Genomic DNA, 21812 nt, shown 5'->3' on the forward strand with positions numbered 1-21812 from the left:
CTCACCGGGTAGAGTTTCTGGTTATAGCCGCAGAGTTCACACGTGCTGTCACCACAGGATGTGATCTTGGAGCCCAGCGTGAACACCAGCACACAGATGGTGGCCAGCCGCATAAAGACACACCTGCAGGGAAGAGGGGAGGGAAAAAGAGGCGTCAGAGCTGGCCTCCCTCTGGACCTGACACTGAGGAGGAACACAGGCAACTTCCTTGCATGCAAACCTCAACCTAGGTAGAGATTCTGCTGGGGATGAAAAAGGAAAGCTCTGGAAGTGAGTGGTGGGGAACCGGCTTAAGGCCAATGAATTGTACACTACAAACGGATAAAAGGGTGAAGTGGTAACTTCATGTTCTATACATTATGTTTTAAAGTAATAATGTTTTATTATTTGTGTGTATGAGTATGTGTTTGCGTATGGATATGTGCACATGCATGTAGGTGCTCATGGAGGTCGGAAGGGGACATCGAATCCCTTAGAACTAAGATTGCAGGCTGGTGTTGGTGCTAGAACCTGAACTCAGGTCCTCTGCAAGAGCTCCTAACCGCTGAGCCATCTCTGTAGCCCCTACAAAGTTGTAAGGCGGGAAAAAAAATCAAGGCACAGTGGTGCACAGGATTCAGTCTGAGCCACAAAGGGAGACCCTATTTCAGAGAGAGAGAGAGAGAGGAGACGGGGTGGGGGAGAGAATGGGGGGAGAGAGAGAGGAGAGAGAGAGAGAGGGGCCAATCCAGCAATTAAGCTCAGTACGTGGTCCTATGTAGAGTCTAATTTGAACCCCCAGCCCTCGGCCCCTCCATCATAGAGACTGGCTCTACTTTGGATCACGTGATAAAGATTTGTTAAACAAGACTGTTGTGTGGAAGGGCTTGAACGGTCCTACAGTGACAGGGAGGGAACCACGTGAGGGAGGGAGACACAAGGAAGTCAATATGATTGAAGGGCATTATACATGTGTGAAAATATCACAATGAGCTTATTATTTTGTCCAAATAAAACTCTCTCTCTCACACTCACTCTGTGTGTGTGTGTCTCTGTGTCTGTGTCTCTCTCCCTGTATGTGGAAATACAAAATACAAAGGTTTTATTGTGTGTTTGCTTACTTTAAAAAAGATATAAACAGTCTGGAGTGGTGACTCAGGCCTGTAAATCCTAGCTCTTAGGTGGCTGAGGTAGAGGTGGCCGGAGGAGGATCCAGAGTTGGGGCCATTAAGGTCACAGTAAAGATTGCTGACAGCCATTCTACAATACAGCCACAGTTCACTCGGCCACAGATAAAGCTATCGAGGATAAAAGATAAATCCCTTAGCCTTGTCTCTGTCTCAGCCTGTTTTATGTCATATTGACACAAGCTAAAGTCATCTAAGACATGGGAGCCTCAATTAAGAAAATGCCTCCATAAGACTGGGATGTAAGGCATTTTCTTTCTTCTCTCTTACTTTTATTTATTTCTTTTCTCTTCTTTTCTTTCTTTCTTTTTTTTTTTTTTTTTTCCTTTTTTGGTGGGGGTGGTAGTGGTAAGTTTCCAAGCAAAGTGTCTCTGTAGCCCTGGCTGGCCTTGAACTCAGAGATCTGCTGGCCTCTGCCTCCTGAGTGCTGAGATTAAAGGCTCAGCCACCATCACTCATTAGCATTTCCTTACTTAGTGATTGATGGAGAAGGCCCAGCCCATTGTGGGTGGGGCCACCCCTGGGCTGGCAGTCCTGTGCTCTGAGAGAAATCAGGCTGAGCAAGCCATGGGGTACAAGCCAGTAAGCAGCATCCCTCCATGGCCCATGTACCAGCTCCTGCCTCCAGGTTCCTGCTCTGTTTGGTTCCTGTCCTGACTTCCTTCATTGGTGACCAGGGATGAGGCCGTGTAATCCATCATCTAAGTGCAAGCCAAATACAGCCTTTTTCTCTCCAAGTTGGCATTTCATTGCAGCAACAGAAACCCCAACTAAGGGGGATAAAACTCAATTTCACATATTTGAGAAGTAGGAAAAAAAGTTGTCCTAGTCAAGCCTAAGTACTCACTCAGTCATTTTTATTCACTGGTGTGAACTTTCTCAACTCTGCCTAATACTGTTAATTCTGCCATCTTTAGAACAGAATGTCCTCCTAAGGCCTCATCCTATGTTAATCCTGTGTCCAGTTACTCCAGACTCAAATGTACAAGAGTGACAGGAGACGCTGAAGACCAAGGGCCTTCGCTGCTATCCAAACATTAATTTCTTCACGAGCTCATCAAAGGAAAAAGGATGATTGTCAGCACAGCAGGCAAATACGATGCAATCTATCAGCCATGTCTGCCATGAGTTAGCAATGATCTACCTGGCATGCGCGCAGTCAGGCATTACCTAAGAATCGTCAGGCGGATCTCAAAGCCTGGCGAGTAATCCTCGTAGTGGATGATCTTGGCAAAGATGATTGGGGTAATGAAATTGGCCAGGGTAATCACAATGGACGGGAGGTACAATATCAACAGGTTCTCCCCAAAAACCATCTTGTCAATTTCCTGGAAAGATAACACAAGGCATTGGTCAGCATATGTGGGACTGTGTCGCTGAAGACTTGAACTGAAGAGAACTCAACTATGAAGAGAACTATGTGTAAATGTGTATGCAGGCTGAGCGGACAAAGCCTACTTATCATCCAGTGTGGCTGGGAAACACAAGCTCTGGATGCTCGGATCCTCCCTTACAGGCACATACGCAGAGACCTGGCACTATGATGGAAGACTAACGAATGCTACTGGACATATTCGTGAAGGAATTTCTGTACGTGCTGTGTTAGGTGGCCAATGCAAGGAACTTTCAAGGATGTTGTAATGATTGATTTGTAACAGAATTCTCCTTTCTCTACGGTAGCAGATCACTTAGCCACTGCAGAGCAGAAGTTTAAAATCAAACTCCACATCTCATCCTTGAAGAGCCAGGCCTGTCCCAGCCCCACCACTTTCCCTTTGGCTAGAATGGGGATACAGCAGTGAACCATCTTGCACCATACAGAAAACAGCTACAGCCTATGGATGCCAAAGCCACATGCTGAATGGTATCTATAGTACATGGGTATCTATGCCTAATCATTTAGAGCCACTAGACCAATTTAGACTGTCTTTTTGATTTTCGAGACAGGATTTCTCTGCGTAGCCCTGTCTCTTCTAGAACTCACTCTGTAGACCAGGTTGGCCTCAAAACTCACAGATCTGCCTCCCAAGTACTGGGATTAAAGGCATGAGCCGCCACCACCCAAATTAGATTATTATATATCTAAAAAAGACTTACTATGAAGTTCTGTCCATGTCTCCTCAGTGCTGGAATTACAGGTAAGCACAACCATGCTCATTCCAACATGGGTTTTTTTTTTACATCACTGTGGGTGGAGAGAGGCCTCGGGAGTTAAGAGTGTATACTGCTCTTGCAGTGTGCCTGGATTCCGTTTCGAGCATCCACAGCCTCCTGAATCTCTAATTTCAGGGGGATCTCCCTAGGCCCATGTACCCATGTGCACAAACCCCACCAGAGCAAAAGATCAACCGGACTCTCGTGTGACACTTACTTTTTTCATGTGTTCCTGTGAGAAGGCAGTTGCTAGGTAGATTGCATAAAAGCATGCCGCTAGCACAGCAAGCACAATGCAGTTCAAAAACAGCCTCAAAGTGTAAATGCGGATGGTCTCCTCTGAGGTCCTTTCTGCTATTTTCTGTCGTATTCTCTCTTCTTCCAGATCTGCCTGAGGACCGAAGAAAACTCATTTGTGAGCACTGGGAGGGGTATGTGAAACGTAACTCTCCATGTTTCTCTGAAGTATTCATGTTGCCGATGATACCTTCCCAGGCTAAGCCCTGCCAGTTTTTACATCTAAGGCTTATAGCAATGATTCTCAACCTTCCTAATTCTGCGACCCTTTTAATACAGTTCCTCATGTTGTGGTGACCCCCAACCATGAATTATTGTTGTTGCTACTTTGTAACTCTAATTTTGCTACTGTTAGGAATCACAATGTAAATATCTGTATTTTCTGGTAGTCTTAGGTGACATCTGTGAAAGGGTCATTTGACCCCCTAAAGGGGTCATGACTGGCTGACCTGTAATTGAAGGGGTTGAGAACCACTGGCTTATGTTATGGTAAGGTAGAATCCCCTACTCAAGACTGCATTTAGCTTTGTAATAAATGTGTAAGCTGAATCAGCATTTATAATGATGTGTGTGTGTGTGTGTGTGTGTGTGTGTGTTTATGTATGTGTGTATATGCATATGCAGACTGTGCAATATTTCTTTACATAGAATATATGTGGTTACCATTATTTTAATTTTATTAATTTCTCCTTTATCTATCTGAAGTTCTGAGGATTGAACCCAGGGTGCCTTGTGTATGCCAGGCCAGGATTCTACCATCTTCCTCCATCTCCAACCCTTAACAAAAGTTTTTGGTTTTGAGATAGCCTTATTAAGTTGCCCAGAACAGCCTCAGATTTTAGCTCTTCTTTCTCGACCTTTCAAGTAGCTAGGATTATGGGTGTGTCCTACTATGTTTGTTTTTTATCTAGCCTGGAGGTCTCTGCATTAAACAGAATTTAATCCATTCATATTTAGTGTAATGTTAATAATAGATATAACCCCACCCAGCTTCCTTCATTAAGCTTTATATTCCCTCTCCCAACCCTTTTCTGATGGGCTTGACCAACATGCTATTCATTTCTCTTTCTCTATTAACGTGGAAGTTTCCCTGTTATTTTTCAACTTCTCTCTAATCCATTACTATCACAGCATTCTCTTCATGTTTCTAGTACAAACAAAGTTTATGGCAGCTATGACCAGGAAGGATATCAGTAAGATAGTAGAGGTAAAGGTAAGAAATCATCTGCTCTGGCCCCATGTGTGTCCCACCTCCCTTCCCAGTCCCAAGTTTCTAGCACCCATGTTTGGGTTAAAGGTGATCAGTCCAATAAGCTGTTTGCTATAAAGAGCTCTTAAAAACTGCAACAGGGAAGTGTGCTGAGACAGACTGGGCCCTGCAATCCCATGAAACCTGCAAACAGCCTCCCCAGATCCAACCTGGCCAGTGAGGTCCCTCCCCAGGACTGAGGTCCCTCCCCAGGGCAACCCGGCAGCACTCACTCGGAGCTCGTACCGCAAGCTGCTGTGCTTCAGCTCAGCCATGCTGCGGTTGGTGATGCAGAAGTCCCAGCCAGCGAAGATCTTATTACAGTAACTCTGAAAGTGTTCCTCGCTCCGAATCAGGTTGATCTTGAACCCTTCCACCGACCTGGCCCCCAAAAAAGCATCACTCTGAGAACAGCAGCAAAGTATAGGATGGTGAGTTGGTCTCATTTAAGATTTACAAAATTGAACATAAGTCCATTGCTGGCTCACTGTGACACAGTCAAGTTTGTTCTGAATCCATATGGCAGCTGAGCAGGTATCTATCTCATTGATGAAAACCATTATCTTTTTGTCCATTTAATAACTTCCTTTTAAAAAATATACTTATTTTATGTGTATGGATGTTTTGCTTACATGTTTGCCTGTGAAAGCCAAGTGAGGGCATCAGTTAACCTGGAATCGGAGTTGTAGATGCTTGTGAGCCACCGTGTGGGTGCTGAGAATCAAGCCAACCGCTGTCCTCTAGAAGAGCATCAGTGAACATTTACCACTGAGCCATCTCTTCAGCACCCCACTCATTAGCTTCTTTTTTTTTTCAAAAATAATTTCTTTATATTTATTTATTTTACCTTATGTATTTTATTTTTTGCTACAATGCTGACAATTGAACCCAAAGTCTCTACCAGGCCAGGTTAATATCTGAGCTAGACTACCAGCTCCCTCCTCTTATACATTTTATTTTGAAACATTTGTTGAGGTGTCCCATTTGATTCTCAAACTTGTGATCCCCTGCCTCAGCCTCTTGAATAGCTAACAGGTGTCTATTAGCATGTATGATGTATGGTCCAAAGTTTTAGTTCAGTAGTCTCTTGTGGTATTCACAAATACAGCTTCTATTGTGTTCTGGCTACTATGCAGTGAGACAATTATGAACAGTATTTAGAATTCCTCTTGGGGATTGCTGTCTTGGGAGTTGTTCTGTCAAGGAACCACACACCTTGGTGGCCCATGACCCGAAGGGACAAACTTTTCACAAGTTTGGCAAATACCCGAGATAGGCAGTTTAAAGGAAGGTTTATTTGTTTCACTATTCCAGAAATTTCTATCCATAGTTGGCTGGTTCCACTGCTGGGCCTGAAGTGATGGGAGGGTATTATGGCAATTGGGCATGATAGAAGAAGCAGAGAGGGAGAGAGGGGTAGGGAGAGAGGGAGATGGGGGGAGGAGAGAGGGAAGTACTGCATGGTGTCTAGGAAGCAGAAAGAGGGAAGGAATGCAAAGTGTTTCACTTGCTTCCTCCAACCAGGCCCAGCTTCTAATAGCCAATTTAGCTGTGAACGCCATCTATGAGATTAGCACCTCCTGATACATTCATCTCTAAACAGCGCCACCATCTGGGGACCAACCCACTACACCTGAGTCTTTACAGGGAATTTCACATCCAAACGCCATGACCCTTACCAAGGGCTGGCCATACACCAATAGGGCCTCAACACCACCGTCTCCTGGCCCTGACCACAATGGAAGGGTCAGGATTAGGTATCTGAGTGGACAGAGCCAAAAACACCTTCATAGGTTTCTGTGGCTGTGAGCTGAGCACAGACTTGGCTACAGGCTGACAGAAACTGGTGTGTTATTTCCCATGACTGCAAGGTTCCTGTCATTACACAAACACTCAGGGCAGAGGAAGCCCTTGCTTTTGATACTGTTTCTATAAGCTTTGGCTGTATCCTTCTCAGAGCAGTCTCTCCCTTTCCTTGGCTCTCTGTGCACTCAATTCCCCAATGGTCCAATTAACCAGAATTGGTTTTCTGCCATTTGCAAGCCAATAGAGACCTCGTTAATATAACATTCCCCAGCCAGGACAAAGCCGGTCAGGAAGAGGGATCTGGAAGAAGCACTTAGCACACTGAACTGCAGGCTGCTGCTCCAGATGCTAGCTCCTGACTTCTACTTCCTCCATATCTTGGCTACAGCACACTCAATCCCTTTCCCAAAGCCTGGCCATAGCATAGGCTCTGCTCAACTTTCAGGCCCTGACTTCCAGAATCCATAGAACAGTAAGAGAGTACAGCCATAAAGAGTTCCATCAATCTGAGATGCTCCCAGAGGCTCATGTGGGTGAGGGGTTATGGAACCTTTAGGATGTGGGACTGGCTTGCAGAGATAGGTCCCAGGGCTACCCCCTGGTTGCAGAGTGTTCTCTGCTTTCTGACCCATCACCATACGGACAAGGACAAGCTTCTGTCTCATGCTCTTACAGCCACGTTTTCCTCACTGTGAGGAACTGAAATTCCCTGCAACCATAAGCCCAAATAAATCTTCCTGTACGCATAATGTTTTTCTGTACTGTGAAAAGATTATCCTTGTGTTTATTCAAATGCTGATTTTTTTGTTTTTGTTTTTGGTTTTTTTTTTGTTTGTTTTTCGAGACAGGGTTTCTCTGTATAGCCCTGGCTGTCCTGGAACTCACTCTGTAGACTAGGCTGGCCTCGAACTCAGAAATCCGCCTGCCTCTGCCTCCCAAGTGCTGGGATTAAAGGCGTGCACCACCACCGCCCGGCTCAAATGCTGATTTTTATCTGCCCCGATATCTTGTAATGCTTGTGTCAAAAATCTCCTGTCTCAGGTATGTGTAAACAATGCTTACTGTTTATTCTCTACCTTGTCAATAAAAGCTGACCAGCCAATAGCTGTGCAAAAAAAAAGAGAATAGGGCGGAGCTTCTGCCAGCCAGGGAAAGGGGGAGGGGGAGGGGGAGGGGAGGAGAGAGAGAGAGAGAGAGAGAGAGAGAGAGAGAGAGAGAGAGAAAGAGAAAGGAGGAGGAGAAAGATGAAGAGGAGGAGGAAGACTGAGATTGAGCCATGGGGAGGGATCAAAGGAATCCGTGAGAGCTCAGAGGGAGCAATGGAAGGCCTACAAGCGCACAGTATAGGAATTCTGGCTGGGAGACAAATACTTTAAGGGATAAAGATAGATCAATTGACTACCCAGGTATTGAGGTGAAGCTTGAAAATATATCTTGATCTCTCTGTGTCGTTATTGGGGAACTAGCTAGATTAAAGAAAAACAGCCTCCATATTAATTTACTGCAAACATTTACATTAAAATTAACCAAATGGAACCAAAGGTACACTTACCTTTTCACGATCCAAAGGAGGCTCAGGGCCAGGTAGGCAATCGTGCTTATCAAGTAAGCCAGGGGCAGGTCATACGTGAAGCTCTGGAACTTTACACCATCAATGGTGTAGTGCCCATAAAAAAGGCTGGTCTCCTCCAAGAATCCCTGAACAAAGCAAGAACATGGGGCCAGGTGGGTCAGCTCAAGCAGGCACGGAAGTATCCTTGTTCATCCTGGAATCTTTCCACACCAGAAAGAGGCCCAAGGTATATGGGGTGCTCAGCTAGTATTTAGGGACTGAGGTACTGCTAAAAGCTGTGCATCAAAATAACTGTTAAGTGCTGGAAATATGTATACTCTTGCAGAGGACCCAAGTTTGGTTTCTAGCACCCACAAACCGAGGGTTCCCAACCTCCTCTAACTCCAGCTCTGGGGGACCTGATGCCCTCTCTTCTGGCCTACAAAGGGAACTGTCTCATGTGCACATACTCCTAACACAGACACATCCATATACACATAACAAAAATTAAATAATTTTTTTAAAGCTAGCTGGTAAATCATATTTAACTTAAAGTGAAAAGAAATCTAGGTCATAATGTCAAAAAGAAAAGTTAAGAATATGTTTAACACAAGTATAAATAGTATATTCTAAAAACTATGATCCATAGTTGAAATAAACATGGGCTGGGGCTGTAGTTGTAGAGTGTTACAGGGCCATTATACACAAGCTTAAACGAGGCATGGGGGCAGACGCCTGTAATCATAGCACTCTGGTGGTAGAAGCAGATGGATTGGAAAGTTAAAATCATCCTTTGAGACACATAACTAGTTGGTGCCAGCCTGGGCTACATGAGACATTATCTCAAAATAACAAAACAAACAAACAAAAGAACCAATGAAAAATAAATTAATGGAGAGGTGCTTTTGGCCTAGTACTTCCACATCAACACTCCACAAATTGGTCTACAGAACCAGCACGGTCCCAATCAGAGCCCCAGCTGGCCTCATTAGAAACAACAGGCTGGTCTTAAAGTTTAGATGTAGCTGCAAGGGAGTCAGTGGCCAAAGCAACCTTGACAAAAAGGAGTAAAGTTGGAAGTCTTGTCTCCTGGGCTTACTGCAAAGCAAACTCAAGATCATCCAGTGCAGGCATAAAACAGGCCCAGAAGCCAGACATATTGGCCTTTAATTCCATCACTTGGGAAAGAGGTAGGTAGATTTCTGTGAGTTCAGGGCCAGCCTTGTCTACATAGTGAGACCCTGTCTAAAACAAAAGCAAATAACAAAACCAGATACACATAGCAGAAAAACAGAACAAAGCACCTATGTATCTCCAGCCAGCAGGTTTTTAGTAGAGGGGAAAACATGTCTTCTCAACAAACAATAGACACACAGAGAGCCAAATCATATAAACATCAGCTTAAAGTGGATCAGGGATCTAAGCATTAGAGGTAAACACACAAAAATGCTGGGAAGTTTAAGGTCTGCCTGAGCCAAAAAGCAAAATTCTGTTTAAAAATAAACAAAAAGATGACAAAGTCCTCGATGAAAATAGACTGAACCTCTGAACCTGTAAACCAGCCCCATTGAAATGTTTTTCTTCATAGAGTTGCTGTGGTCAAGGTGTCTCATTACAGCAGTAAAACCCTAACTAAGAAACAGAGTCAGAGGGCAAGAGAGCCTAGAAGGTAAATTTCCTGACTTCTAAAGGAGCCTGTTTTCAGAAGCCAAGCTTGTCATCTTACCTCTGGCCCTCTTTCTTCCTGTTGGGCCTATTTCAGTGTGAAGTGACAACAATAGCAAGAAATAAAGCCCATTCCTCAGTCACAGAGGCCACATCTCAAGAGCTCAGGAGCCCATGGCTCCCTCATGGGACCGACAGACTCAGGCTGCTCTCCAGAACACTGTAGGAAGTTCTTTTGGACAGGGTTGCTTAAGCACGCTTCCTGGGTTGCACATCTGTGATCATGTGCCACTAACTGTCCTGCAAAACATACTAACACATGGTGCTTTGGGGGATGCAATGAAAGAAATGGGGCTACTCAGTGAACTCCTGTCTTGAGAAACCAAAAAGGAGGAGGAGATGGAGAGGAATAAGGAAGATGGCAGCTCCGAGCTTGGTTCCACAATTTCTTTTTCTTTTTCTCTTTCTTTTCTCTTTCTTTTCTTTTCTTTTCTTTTCTTTTCTTTTCCTTTCCTTTCCTTTCCTTTCCCTTTCTTCCTTCCTTCCTTCCTTCCTTCCTTCCTTCATTTCTTCTTTTTTAATGAGACAGGGCATCACTATGCATGCCTGATTGTAGACCAAGCGGGCCAAGAACTCACAGAAATCCACCTGCTCTGCCTCTTGTGCTAGGAACAAAGGCATGCACCATTATGATCAGTCAAGTCTTGCTTTCAGTAACAATGACTTCAGGCAAGCTGCTGAGTTCTTCTCCTTTGCGAGCTTCCATTTTCTCAAGTACATATCTGGCATTTGACTGTGCACCCAACCACCAGAGCTGTTCTGAAGAAAACATTGACTTTGGAAACATAAAAACACCTCCAGCCTCCCCACAATATTAAATGAAATGGACAGATTCCAGGCCTTTTACTTGTCTATTCAGAAAAGCAGCAAGTTCTATGGCGTGGCATTTTAGTACTAGCAACTTCCAGGAAGATGGTTTAATCTGTACGCTAAATGCATTCTATCTGAAATGCCTGGAACCAAAAGCGTCTGCGACCTCAGACCTGTTCAGAATTGAGATTTTCCCCAGAGAGTTCACCAGATGAATGTCCATCAGCAGACAACCACAAATGCAAGGCAACAAAGGCAGCAGAGAGCAGGAAAGGCAGCAGGGGGTAGTACTTCCTGAACTCTAGTGGAAGGTCTAGGTGAGCAGAGGACTGCAACCCCTTTCCTCTGTTCACTGTCAACGCTGGCATTGCCTCTCACTGTGTAGCCTAGGCTCGCCTGACAATCCTTCTGTCTCTCCACCTGCACCACAGAGCACCACTCAGGACTCCAAAGCGCTGTCAGTGTACAGGCCCACAGAGGATTGAGTTAAATACTTACTGTTCCAGACAGCAGGTCTATGATGTAACTGTAGAAGTAAATGAGCCCAGAGCTACTTATTGGATACAGTGTGCACTGAATATCTGCAAGAAACAAAAACAAGGGGCTGGCGAGATAGCTTAGTGGTTAAGAGCACTGACTGTTCTAACAGAGCCACGTGGTGGCTCACAACCATCTGTAATGGGATCTGATGCCCTCTTCTGGTGTGTCTGAAGACAGCTACAGTGTACTCATATACATTAAATACATAAATATACCTAAAAAAAAATAAACAAGGATGTGTCACAAGTTCTCTGTATCAGTAACTGGCCTGTTGAAGTTTGTGAGCAGTGGCTACCTACTCAGATACGCCAGCTGTCTGTCATTTCCTGTGTCTGATACATCCCCCTTCCTCTTCCATTATTAGCATTTCCTTTTTCCTTCCCACTTTCCTTTAGTATGTTCCTTTACTAAACAGCTTAAAGCTATCTTTATTTTTGTGTGTTTACTGGGTGTTCATTTCATCCATTGATTGATTGATTGATTGTGTACTTTATTGTGTGTTTGTTTGAGTGTGTGTGTGTGTGTGTGTGTGTGTGTGTGTGTGTGTGTGTTTAAAACATGTTCATGCAGGTGCCCACAGAGGGTGTTAGATCCCTGGGAACTGAAGTTATAGGCAGCTGTGGGCTACCAGATGTGGATGCTATTACCCACACCTGGATCCTCTGAAAAAGCAGTACATGCTCTTAGCTGCTGGGCCAGCTATCCATCCCCTCGTTTCAGTTTTTGGAGACAAGGTCTCACTATCTAGCTCACTAGCCCCCAAGTCAGTATCTTCCTAGCTCAGCCTCCTAAGCAGGATTGTAAGGTAGGTACCTCCCCGTGCACTTGGTGGTGCTTAATATTACATTTTAATATTTGTCTTATTTTTAATTACATGTATGAGAGGACACATGCATGCAATTGCCCACCAAGGCCTGAACATGTCATCATATCCCTGCAGCTAGAGTTACGGGCAGCTGTGAGCTGCCTACTACAGAGCTGGGAACCAAATCTGAGCCCTCTCAGCAGTCCAATATTTATTGTTCTTTAAAGGAGTTAAGTATTCAATGAAGTATTTTAATGGAGGAATAAACATCTCATTATTTAAATGGTCACCCAGCTCAACACAGAAAGAAACTGAGGCCCAGGAAGGATAACTGACCAGTACATCTGGCCTGGCAACCTAATGTTGATTTTCACAGTAGCAGGAAATATGTCTCTAAAACATGGATACATGAGAAAGCAGGAGGGCACTCTTGGCAGAAATCAGGCTTTACACAAAGTCTGAAGTGGCAGGTTATATGGATTTTAAGAGACTGAAGATGGAAACAAAGGGGAGCTGGGGTGTATAAGGTCTCTGAAGTCGTTCTCCAGGGTTCTTCTGGGTAAGGAGTCGTTTGACAGGAGGGTGTGGTGATTTCTGAAGACCTTCAGAAGATCTGGGACCAAGCCGGCTCCTTTACTGAGCCTGGGATTGCAGGTTTGCAGTGAATGTCTGTGAAGCAGAGGAACCCCCCCCCCCCCCCCCGCCTCATCTGGGCTAATAGAATCCCCAGATCTGAGTTTTGTTGAGAATACAAACGCCTAGTCCAGCACCTACTGTTAGGGTCTGGCATCATTGTGGAATTGCAATCAGCTTCAAGCATGTTCTTTTCATAGATAACAATCTTGAAATGACGTTAGACTAAGGGTAGATTCATTTAGGTTTGCTAAACACCCCACCCTGCATTGCTCCTCCCACGAGCTCTCATGAACCCAGAAGGAACTGGGTGTCCTGGTGTGGCCAATGAGATGTGGAAGAACTATGTTTGTCTGTCGTGTCCAAACAGCAGCATCAGGAATCAGCACACATCTGCTGTGCCTCATTTCCGCTGCATCGTGGTGACCATCATGGCTGCCCCAAAAGTTCAGGCTCCCGAGTGAAGATTCCCTAGCCCGGGATGGATCTGGACTGTGAGTGAGAGGTCAGTGTTTACAGCCACTGCCACCGAGGATAACAGAATCACCTGTTTCTGCAGCATACCCAGACTCATCTCTACTGACAGTCGCCTGAGGCTCAGAACCAAGATGCGCAGGAAGGGAAGCCTTGCAGCTGGCGCAGCCCTTCCACTCACCCATGTCTTTGAACGGGATGAGCACAAAAGTGCTGTTGGTAATCTTGTACTTGGTGAGTAGGATTGGAAGCAAAACCAACATGAAGATGATCAGGAATATCACCAGGTTCAGCACCACCAGGAACCGCAGGAATGAGAAGTAGGACTGGATCCCCGTGCCAAACTTTCCTGAAAGAGAAGCAACACGGCTGTCAGTGACCAGCCCCACACTGTGGACTGAGGTGGGCGGACCCGCCTTATTCAGGACAACCGCCTGTCACTATAGCTCCAGGCTATCCAACTTCCTCCTCAGGCACTAGCACCTATGCATATATACCCTACACACATGTAATTAAAAAATTTAAATATATATATACATATATATATTTAAAAAACCTTATTTTTCTAAATGTTGCTAACATGAAGAAATACACTTATGTCTGGAACTGTAGCTCAGAGGTGGAGGAACGCTTACCTAGCATGTGCAAAGCCCTGGGTTCAGTTCCCAGCATCCCCTACAGGTGGGGGGGATATAACCAATTTTATACAGACCTTGTCAAATCAACAACCTTGTTAAATTCACATACTGATTCCAATAACTTGTCTTTTTATTTCCTATGTATCTATAATCTGGACAAATGGTATTATATAATTCTTTCCCTTTCTCCGTCATCCCTGCCTGAGGTGTAGTTAGCTAAGACGCCCAGGGGAATGCTGAAGAGACTGTGGTAGCACATTTCTCATTCTTCATCTCAGACTCCACGGCATTTCATTTACTGGGTCACTTGCTGTAGGTTTTTCGTACATTTTAAAAGGCAGAAGCTCTGTCTAGCTCACAGTTGTTAAGAATGAGCACTCGGGCTCTCGGTGCCTTCTCTGCCCCTCTCTGGACAATGGCAGTGACTTTAGGGTCAGAAATGGAACAGAAGAGCAGCCCCTTAGCAGAGAAGGACTGAATGCCCGAGGATGGTCTGCAGAGTGACATCCTTGTTGCTGGCACCGACACACTGCACTGTCAAACACTCGGCCGTGTCACCAGAGGTAGCGGCTTTGATTTGCACCCCTTCTCCTTCTGCCAAAAGGACATCCAGTCAGCCAAGAAACCCCAGTTCTTCAGGGATAAGAAAGCCTCTAAGGCATGTGATAGTCAGAAGTCTCCAGGAGTGTCCCACCCAACCAGAGAAAAGCTGGGCACAGCACACTGACCCCTCCCCTTGTCACTGTGGCCCGGTACCTGACAGGCAACTCAAGGAGGGAGGTATTTAGGGGCTCACAGTTTGAGGGGACACAGTCTATCACAGAGCAGAAGGCACAGCTGCAGAAGTGTTGAGGGGGCTGGTCACTTTGTGTTCATGGTTAGGAGGCAGAGGAGAGACAGGAAGTGGGACCTGGCTAAGAAATCTCAAACTCCATCGCCCACCCCAGCAGTGATCCATTTCCACCAGTTAGACACCACTTTGAGGCCAGCTGAAGACCAAGTGTTCAAACAGGAGTCTGTGGGGGCACATTTCACACTCAACACTCACTTGGCCAGTGAAGCATGACTGCCCGAGTTCAAAGGCTGGCCCTGCCTTATCCTAGCTGGGTGCACTTGGGCAAGCATCTTAACCTTCGTATGGCAGGGAAATGGTGAGTGCCCACATGAAAGGGTTTTGTGAGGCTGGGCGTGGTGGCACACACTTTTAATACCAGCACTGGTAGGCAGATCTCTGAGTTCAAGGCCAGCCTATGCTACATAGAGAGAGGCAAAGGGGTGGGGATGAGGTCTTATGAGGACTAGCAGGTCTCTGTGAGTTCAAGGCCAGCTTGGTACACACAGAGAAAAACAAAAGGGGTAGGGAGACATTAGAAGGTCTAACTGACAGAGGTAATATGAGCCAGGTGCCAAAGGCGACACTCGGTGCATTGCTGATGCTCAGTAAAGATTTGCTCAGTACCATACTAAGCTTCCATCTCAGGAGAAAGTGTGTGTGTGTGTGTGTGTGTGTGTGTGTGTGTGTGCGTGTGTCTGTGCGTGCGTGTGCGTGTGTGTGTATGTGTGTGCGTGTGCGTGCGTGTGTGTCTGTGTGTGTGTGTGTGTGTGTGTGTGTGTGTGTGTGTATGTGTGTGTGTGTATAAGTTCTAGATGGGCCTAGAAGACCCCTGGGAAATATGTTTACGGTCTCCATATAAAACAACAATTTATAAAGGAGAATAAACTATCAACAGTATATTCAAAGATTTTATTTAAATTATGTGTATTGTGAGGGGAGTTGTGCAGATGCCCGTAGGGGGCCAGAAGAGGGTGTTGGAGTCCCTGGAGCTGGAGCTATAGGTTGGTATGAGCTGCACAGTGTGGGTGCTGGAAACAGAACTTGCGTCCTCTTCAAGAGCAATTCTGTAGTCCTACCAACTGAGCTATGCCCACCCTCCTCTGCCAGAAGACCAGAAGGTACCCAGTATTTGGTGGGGGGTGGGGGGAGGGAGAAGGACAGGATTTCAATGTATAGTCCTGGCTCATCTGAAACTCACAGTTTCAGCTGCCCCTGCCTGGATTAAAGTTGTGCACACCATGCTTGGTACTATATTTTTAGAGTGGGCAATAAGGAAGATGTCCCTTCTGCCACATATCCTGCCATGTTCCTCAGACTTTGCTAAGGAAAACTACTTTAGCAGTTGTAAGGCACTGACTATAAATCGTTTTGCTTTACCATAGAAAATAAGGAATGGGAGAGGCCCGGCCTGTCCCCAGCTCTGCTATGTGAACTTTCTAGATGACAGAGGCACAGAGCCTACTAAGGATAATTAGGTTGGGTTGACTAAGGTGGGAAGACCCACCTGAACGTGGGCAGCAGCATCCCTGGGCTGGGGAGCCAGACTGAATAAAAAGAAGACCATGAGCGAGCACCCACATCCATCACTTCTGTGTCCTGACTACAGATGTCTGTGACCACCAGCCTCAAACCCCCGCTGCCATGCCTTGCCCTGCTGGCAGACTGAACTCTGAAACAGAGCCAGAATAAACCTTTCTTCCTTCATTTGTTTCTGTCCGGTATTTTGTTACAGTAACAAGAACAGTCACTAACATTTAACCTGGAAGGAAATCCTCAGCAGGTGCACACTCAAGTTGCTTACAGGCCAAGCAGGTAATCCAGATCCACCCCAAAACACACACACACCTCAGCCAAGGGAGGGAAGGCTGGGAGTGGGTGGGTACAACCCCCAGAGCTGCTTGGCTGCGGGGAGGCTGGCAGCACATGGGCTCTACCTTCAATGCTGCGGATGTCTTTGCGCCACAGTTCCAGGTGGGTTGTCATCTCTCGAGCTTTCTCTAGGAACCTCTTCCAGGACTTGCTGCTGTACCGTTTCCACTGGTCCCACTCTGATAAATACTTCATTTGGGTTTCCTGAATGTCCCTACATTAAAAACAAACAAACAAACAAACGGTCATGAGCATAACAATGACAAAGCAGCATCGAGTCCAAGCTCTGTGACGTCCTGGATGGGAGCCCGTGGTCATAACTCTGAAATACTATTCAGTCATCAAAAGGGATACAGCAATGATACACACTCCAGTGTGAGTGACCCTTGAAAGCACACACAAAGTGGTGAGAAAAGCCAGACATGAGGTTGTGTTCCATGGTCACACAATGTTTAGAATTGGTAAGTCCAGAGACAGTAGGTTAGCAGACGCCTGGGGCTGAAGGGAGGAGGGATGGAGTGTTTTTTTAATGGATGCTTCTAGCTGTGGGGATAAAACATTTCTGGAAATAGCCGGTGGTGCTCAGTACAATGACCCTATAGTGCCAGTCCTGACCTTTTGCCCTGCTCTGCCAGCTGATCAAATTCTATTTCATCTCTAGAACACCCCTTCTTTTGATAACATACCTTCTCCAATTAACATTTGTCTTTCCCAATATGCTACAAATGGTTGGCTGCTTGGTTGGTTGGTTGGCTGGTTGGTTTTTGAGACAGCTCTGACTGGCCTGGGACTTGCTATGCTAAGTAGGCTGGCTTTGAAGTCACAGAGATTCATCGACCTGCCTCCATCTCCCAAGTGCAGGGATCAAAGGCATGTACCACCACACCTAGCCTGATGCTACAAGCCTTCTAAGAATATATAATATTTGTTTCTATGGTCCTCTGACCCAGAAAACACAGAACACAGACAGCTGATTTCATGACAATCCTAGTCTGACTGTTTCTGCTTTGCTCTGCACACTGTCTTAAGTTCAGTAACTGGTGCTTAATATATTCTTAATACCCACCATTAATCAAAAAGCAATATTCATAAAAACATATACATTAAATATATACTGCTATATTCATGAAAAGTGAACTGCTTTAGACAGACAAGTGAATAGATACAGATATTGATAAATGGGTGGATGAGATACACAGTTGGATAAATGAATATAGATACAGTAAACTGATGGATGTATACAAATATATAGATGGATAGATGGATGGATATAGATGAATGGATAGATGGATGGATGGATGGATGGATGGATGGATGGATATTGACTAGTGGATGAATAGATGATGATGGACAGAGAGATGATGAATGGATATAATGTGCATGCTTGTAATCCTGACATTTGGGAAACAGAGAGGTGAGTTAAAGGTTAGCCTATGTTACACAGAGACATCTTGACCAAAAAAAAAAAAAGCGGAGAAGAGGCCTGGAGTGACAACTCAATAGGTATGGTGTGTGATATGCAGCCTGGGGACCAGATTAGGACCCCCAGGTCTTGCCTACAACCCCAGAGCTGGGGGAAATGGGGACAGGTTGAACTTGGAGACTTGCTGGCCAGCCAGAATAGCCAACTGCTAAACTCCAGGTTCTGTGAGAGAGCCCCCCCCCCCAAATAAGGTGAAATGATAAATGAGAACTGAATGTCCACTTCTGTCCCCTACATGGGAGCATGCATGTGTGCTTGACACTCTCTCTTCTCTCTCCCTCCCTCCTTCTCTTCCTCCGTGTGTGCATGTGTGTGTGTGTGTGTGTGTGGCTCACTGAATGGCTACCCCCCTCACTGAACTGAACCTGGGACTGTTTATTCAAGCAGGGGGTGAACAACTTCTTGAAGGTCACAGCAGCTTAGGAATGCTCACTACAGAATAAACTCTGGGTTCCACCCATGACGAACACACCACACACACCATACAACCACACACACACCCCTCTCCCAGATCATAACATGGCCACTTCCAGGCAGCTATGGAACCAACCTTAGTCTCCGCTTCTCAGAGATGTTCAGTGCATACTTGCGGATGGATTGGCTGTTGAGGTTTTCTGTGATTCCTCCATCCAGCTGGCAACTGAAAGAGTCTGTCGGCTTCAGCAGGGTGCCACTTTGCTTGTCCCGAGAGAGGATGTTTGTTCTCCTACGTGCCACTGACCGATAGCTTGGCAGCTCTTGAAGGAAGTTCACAGGTGGAGAGAAACAGCTAGAACCCAGAGACAGGTTCTCTGAGGGAAAGACAAAAACATTGGATCTCAGCCATTGGATCTCAGACTATGAACAAGCCTTGCAGACGGTCACCCGTCAGGCCAATGACAGGGAAGCTGAATCTTCTTTTCTCTTTTGCTGTGCTGGGAACTGAATCCATGACCTCACACATGCTAGGCAAGTGCTCCACCACTGAGCTACACAGCCAGCCCTTCATGTACTTAGAAAGGTTTTGTTAAGTTTCCCAGGCTGGCCTTAAATTAAAAATCCTCCTGCCTCCGTCTCCTGTGTAGTTGGAATTACAAAGTTGTGCGAACCCAAATTACAAATCTGGATCATTCTGCTTTGTTTGCAGGTATGTGTGCTCTCCTGTGTGTGAGTGTGTGCATAAGCTTGCACACGCATATGCACACGTGTAGGTGAGGACAATGCCAGGTGTCTCTCGTGACCACACTCTACCTATGTATTCAGGCAGGGTCTCTCACTTGAACCCAGAGCTCACCCATCCAGATAGTCTAGCTGACCAGCTTGCTCCAGGAGATGGGCTATCTCTGCCTCCTGAGCATTGGAGTGGGCTGGACAGCAGCATTTAAGTGGGTACTTGGGGATCCAAAGCACTTTACCCACTGTACTGGCTGGTTTTGGGTGTCAACTTGACACAGCTGGAGTTATCACAGAGGAAGGAGCTTCAGTTGGGGAGATGCCTCCATGAGATCCAGCTGTAAGGCATTTTCTCAATTAGTGATCAAGGGGGAAAGGCCCCTTGTGGGTGGGACCATCTCTGGGCTGGTAGTCTTGGGTTCTATAAGAGAGCAGGCTGAGCAAGCCAGGAGAAGCAAGCCAGTAAAGACCATCCCTCCATGGCTTCTGCATCAGCTCCTGCTTTCTGACCTGCTTGAGTTCCAGTCCTGACTTCCTTGGTGATGAACAACAGTATGGAAATGTAAGCCGAATAAACCCTTTCCTCCCCAACTTGCTTCTTGGTCCTGATGTTTGTGCAGGAATAGAAACCCTGACTAAGGCACCCACTAAGCCATCTCCCCAGCCCTGGCTGTGTGTAGTTGGCCATGACGATACACAGAACAGTGAAACCATTCTATAAGAGCTGTCTATAGATGTGTCTATAGACAGGTGTAGCCATTAGCTAAATTCATGGTCCATTTGCTGAATGAAGCTAGCAATGTGTGCTGTGTCTCCAGTAAGTGGGGGAAATGATACTGTGTAAGAACCATGATTGCCTAAGCGATTACCTCCATGCACATCCTAACACCAATCCTTCTTCCTGTTGGGTGCTAAATGGCTTAAGTTCATATCCTGACTCGTCCCTTTTTTGTTGTGTGTCTGGGGCGTGTGGGGAGTGGAGTGGAGATGACTTAACCTCTCGGAGCTTCTGTTTCCTGATCCCAAATAGTCATTCAACAAACAGATCTACCACACAACCTTTCTGGAGCTAGGGATGCCATGGGAATCAAGGGAAATGCCCTGCTCTTATGCAGCTCATATTCTGAGGGGGGCAAGAAGACAACCAGACAAGAAGCTGGAGATAAACTTATGACAGGAAGTGGTAGGCACAATGTAAAGAGAACACAAAGGCACACTTGGGGGCTGTAGGGTAAGGGGCAGAGGTGAGACTGGGGCCAGACACTGCTTTTGGTTAAAGATCAGTTCTTTCTTACCCTTAGCTGAAGCTCAATGGAAAGAAGGAACAGACTTGAGGCTACGTGGGGAAGAGCAGAGGGGGCAGGAAGTGCAAGGATCCTGGGGCAGCCATGCACAAGGCACATCTTTAGAGGAATATGCAGACTTCTGACTGGAGCACTGGTGGAGAGACAGACAGGAGCCTAGAGGTCCATTTGGTTGGCAGATGGTGGCATCATCCAGCCGGTCTATACCCTTTCCCCCTAAGCCTTAGCTGAGATTAGCTTTAACCAAGGGCACAAAAGAAAAGTACTCTGCCAGCATCAAGTTATAATAGAGTCCAGAAACCATTTTGGGCATTTGGGAGCCAGTCCTGTAAGGACCAACCAGGGTCAACAAGATGGCTTATAGGGTAAAGGCACTTGCCACTGAGACTAAGAATCTGAGTTTGACTTCTAGAACTCACATGATGGGAGAGAACCAACTCTTGCAAGCTGTCCTCTGACCCCCAACATGCACCATACACATTCATGCACACACACTACAAACAAATAAATGTAATTTAAAAGATATCCAGGCAGTAGAACCCACAGACAAGAATCAAGCCTCTGCCTTTGTTTCCAGTCACAGAGAACATCCATGTGGGCATTGTATGTAGGATGTGGGAAAAATCAAGATGCTTGTGTGAGACCTTACATGTAAAGGACCTGCAGATGAGTGCTGACTCTGTTCTGACCACACTTTAACTGGTCACTCAGTAGGGTGCTGTAACTCATGCTGTGTTCCTAATTCAGGAGACTAAGATGGTAGATCCTGAATTTGAAACCATCCTGGGCTACCCAGTGAGACCTTAAGGGCAGGCCTGGGCACCCCATAAGGCCAAGCCTAGGTACTATGGGCATGGTCTCAGCATCACAGGTGCTCACAAGGGGGCAAGTCTCAGTGATATGGCAGACACACAGTGCTCCCCCCGTAATGTTCCAGGAAGTGTGAGAGGGCTTGGGGAGGACCCGGGACCTGCATTCCAGGTCTCTCTGGAACGTTCAGATTACCAAACCTCTGCCCCTCCCTGAAAGGCATGCTCAGACACAAGACAGCAGTTGTCTCACTGTGGATGACGCAGAGACACGCGCCCAGGCTCTGCCAACCTCCATGAGCAAGCCATGCCACATTCATACCAACACACCCTGAGGATGTGAGGCACTCCAGTGACAGGCAGAGCTGCCTCCAGCTATTAGGTTCAATCTAGAAGGCAGCAGGGCAAGGGTGCAGCCTTGGGACACTCCTCCCGCTAGGCAGCAACAAAGAACTGTTATTAACCAGGAACAAAGGTCTTTGAATATGGGGCTTGTTGAATATTCAACAAC

At 46.0% G+C, this 21812-nt stretch overlaps 1 protein-coding gene across 3 annotated transcripts in view; it reads right to left on the reverse strand.

Annotated features, from left to right (window-relative positions):
- Tmc7 (transmembrane channel-like gene family 7) overlaps nucleotides 1-21812 on the reverse strand; it is a 48989-nt gene that overhangs the window by 11758 nt on the left and 15419 nt on the right. For all 3 annotated transcript variants that reach the window (XR_003946428.1, XM_006507550.4, NM_172476.4), the window contains exons 2-10: nucleotides 18587-18827; nucleotides 16619-16767; nucleotides 13393-13560; nucleotides 11258-11340; nucleotides 8225-8370; nucleotides 5100-5247; nucleotides 3538-3711; nucleotides 2337-2494; nucleotides 6-123 (exon numbers count right to left, since the gene is read on the reverse strand). Coding sequence is in view for 2 of the 3 variants with exons in the window: in NM_172476.4 (NP_766064.2) it covers nucleotides 6-123; nucleotides 2337-2494; nucleotides 3538-3711; nucleotides 5100-5247; nucleotides 8225-8370; nucleotides 11258-11340; nucleotides 13393-13560; nucleotides 16619-16767; nucleotides 18587-18827 (1385 nt within the window). In the remaining variant the exon portion in view is untranslated. The remainder of the gene's footprint in view (nucleotides 1-5; nucleotides 124-2336; nucleotides 2495-3537; nucleotides 3712-5099; nucleotides 5248-8224; nucleotides 8371-11257; nucleotides 11341-13392; nucleotides 13561-16618; nucleotides 16768-18586; nucleotides 18828-21812) is intronic.

Source organism: Mus musculus, chromosome 7, assembly GCF_000001635.26.
Source record: "Mus musculus strain C57BL/6J chromosome 7, GRCm38.p6 C57BL/6J".
NCBI lineage: Eukaryota > Metazoa > Chordata > Mammalia > Rodentia > Muridae > Mus > Mus musculus.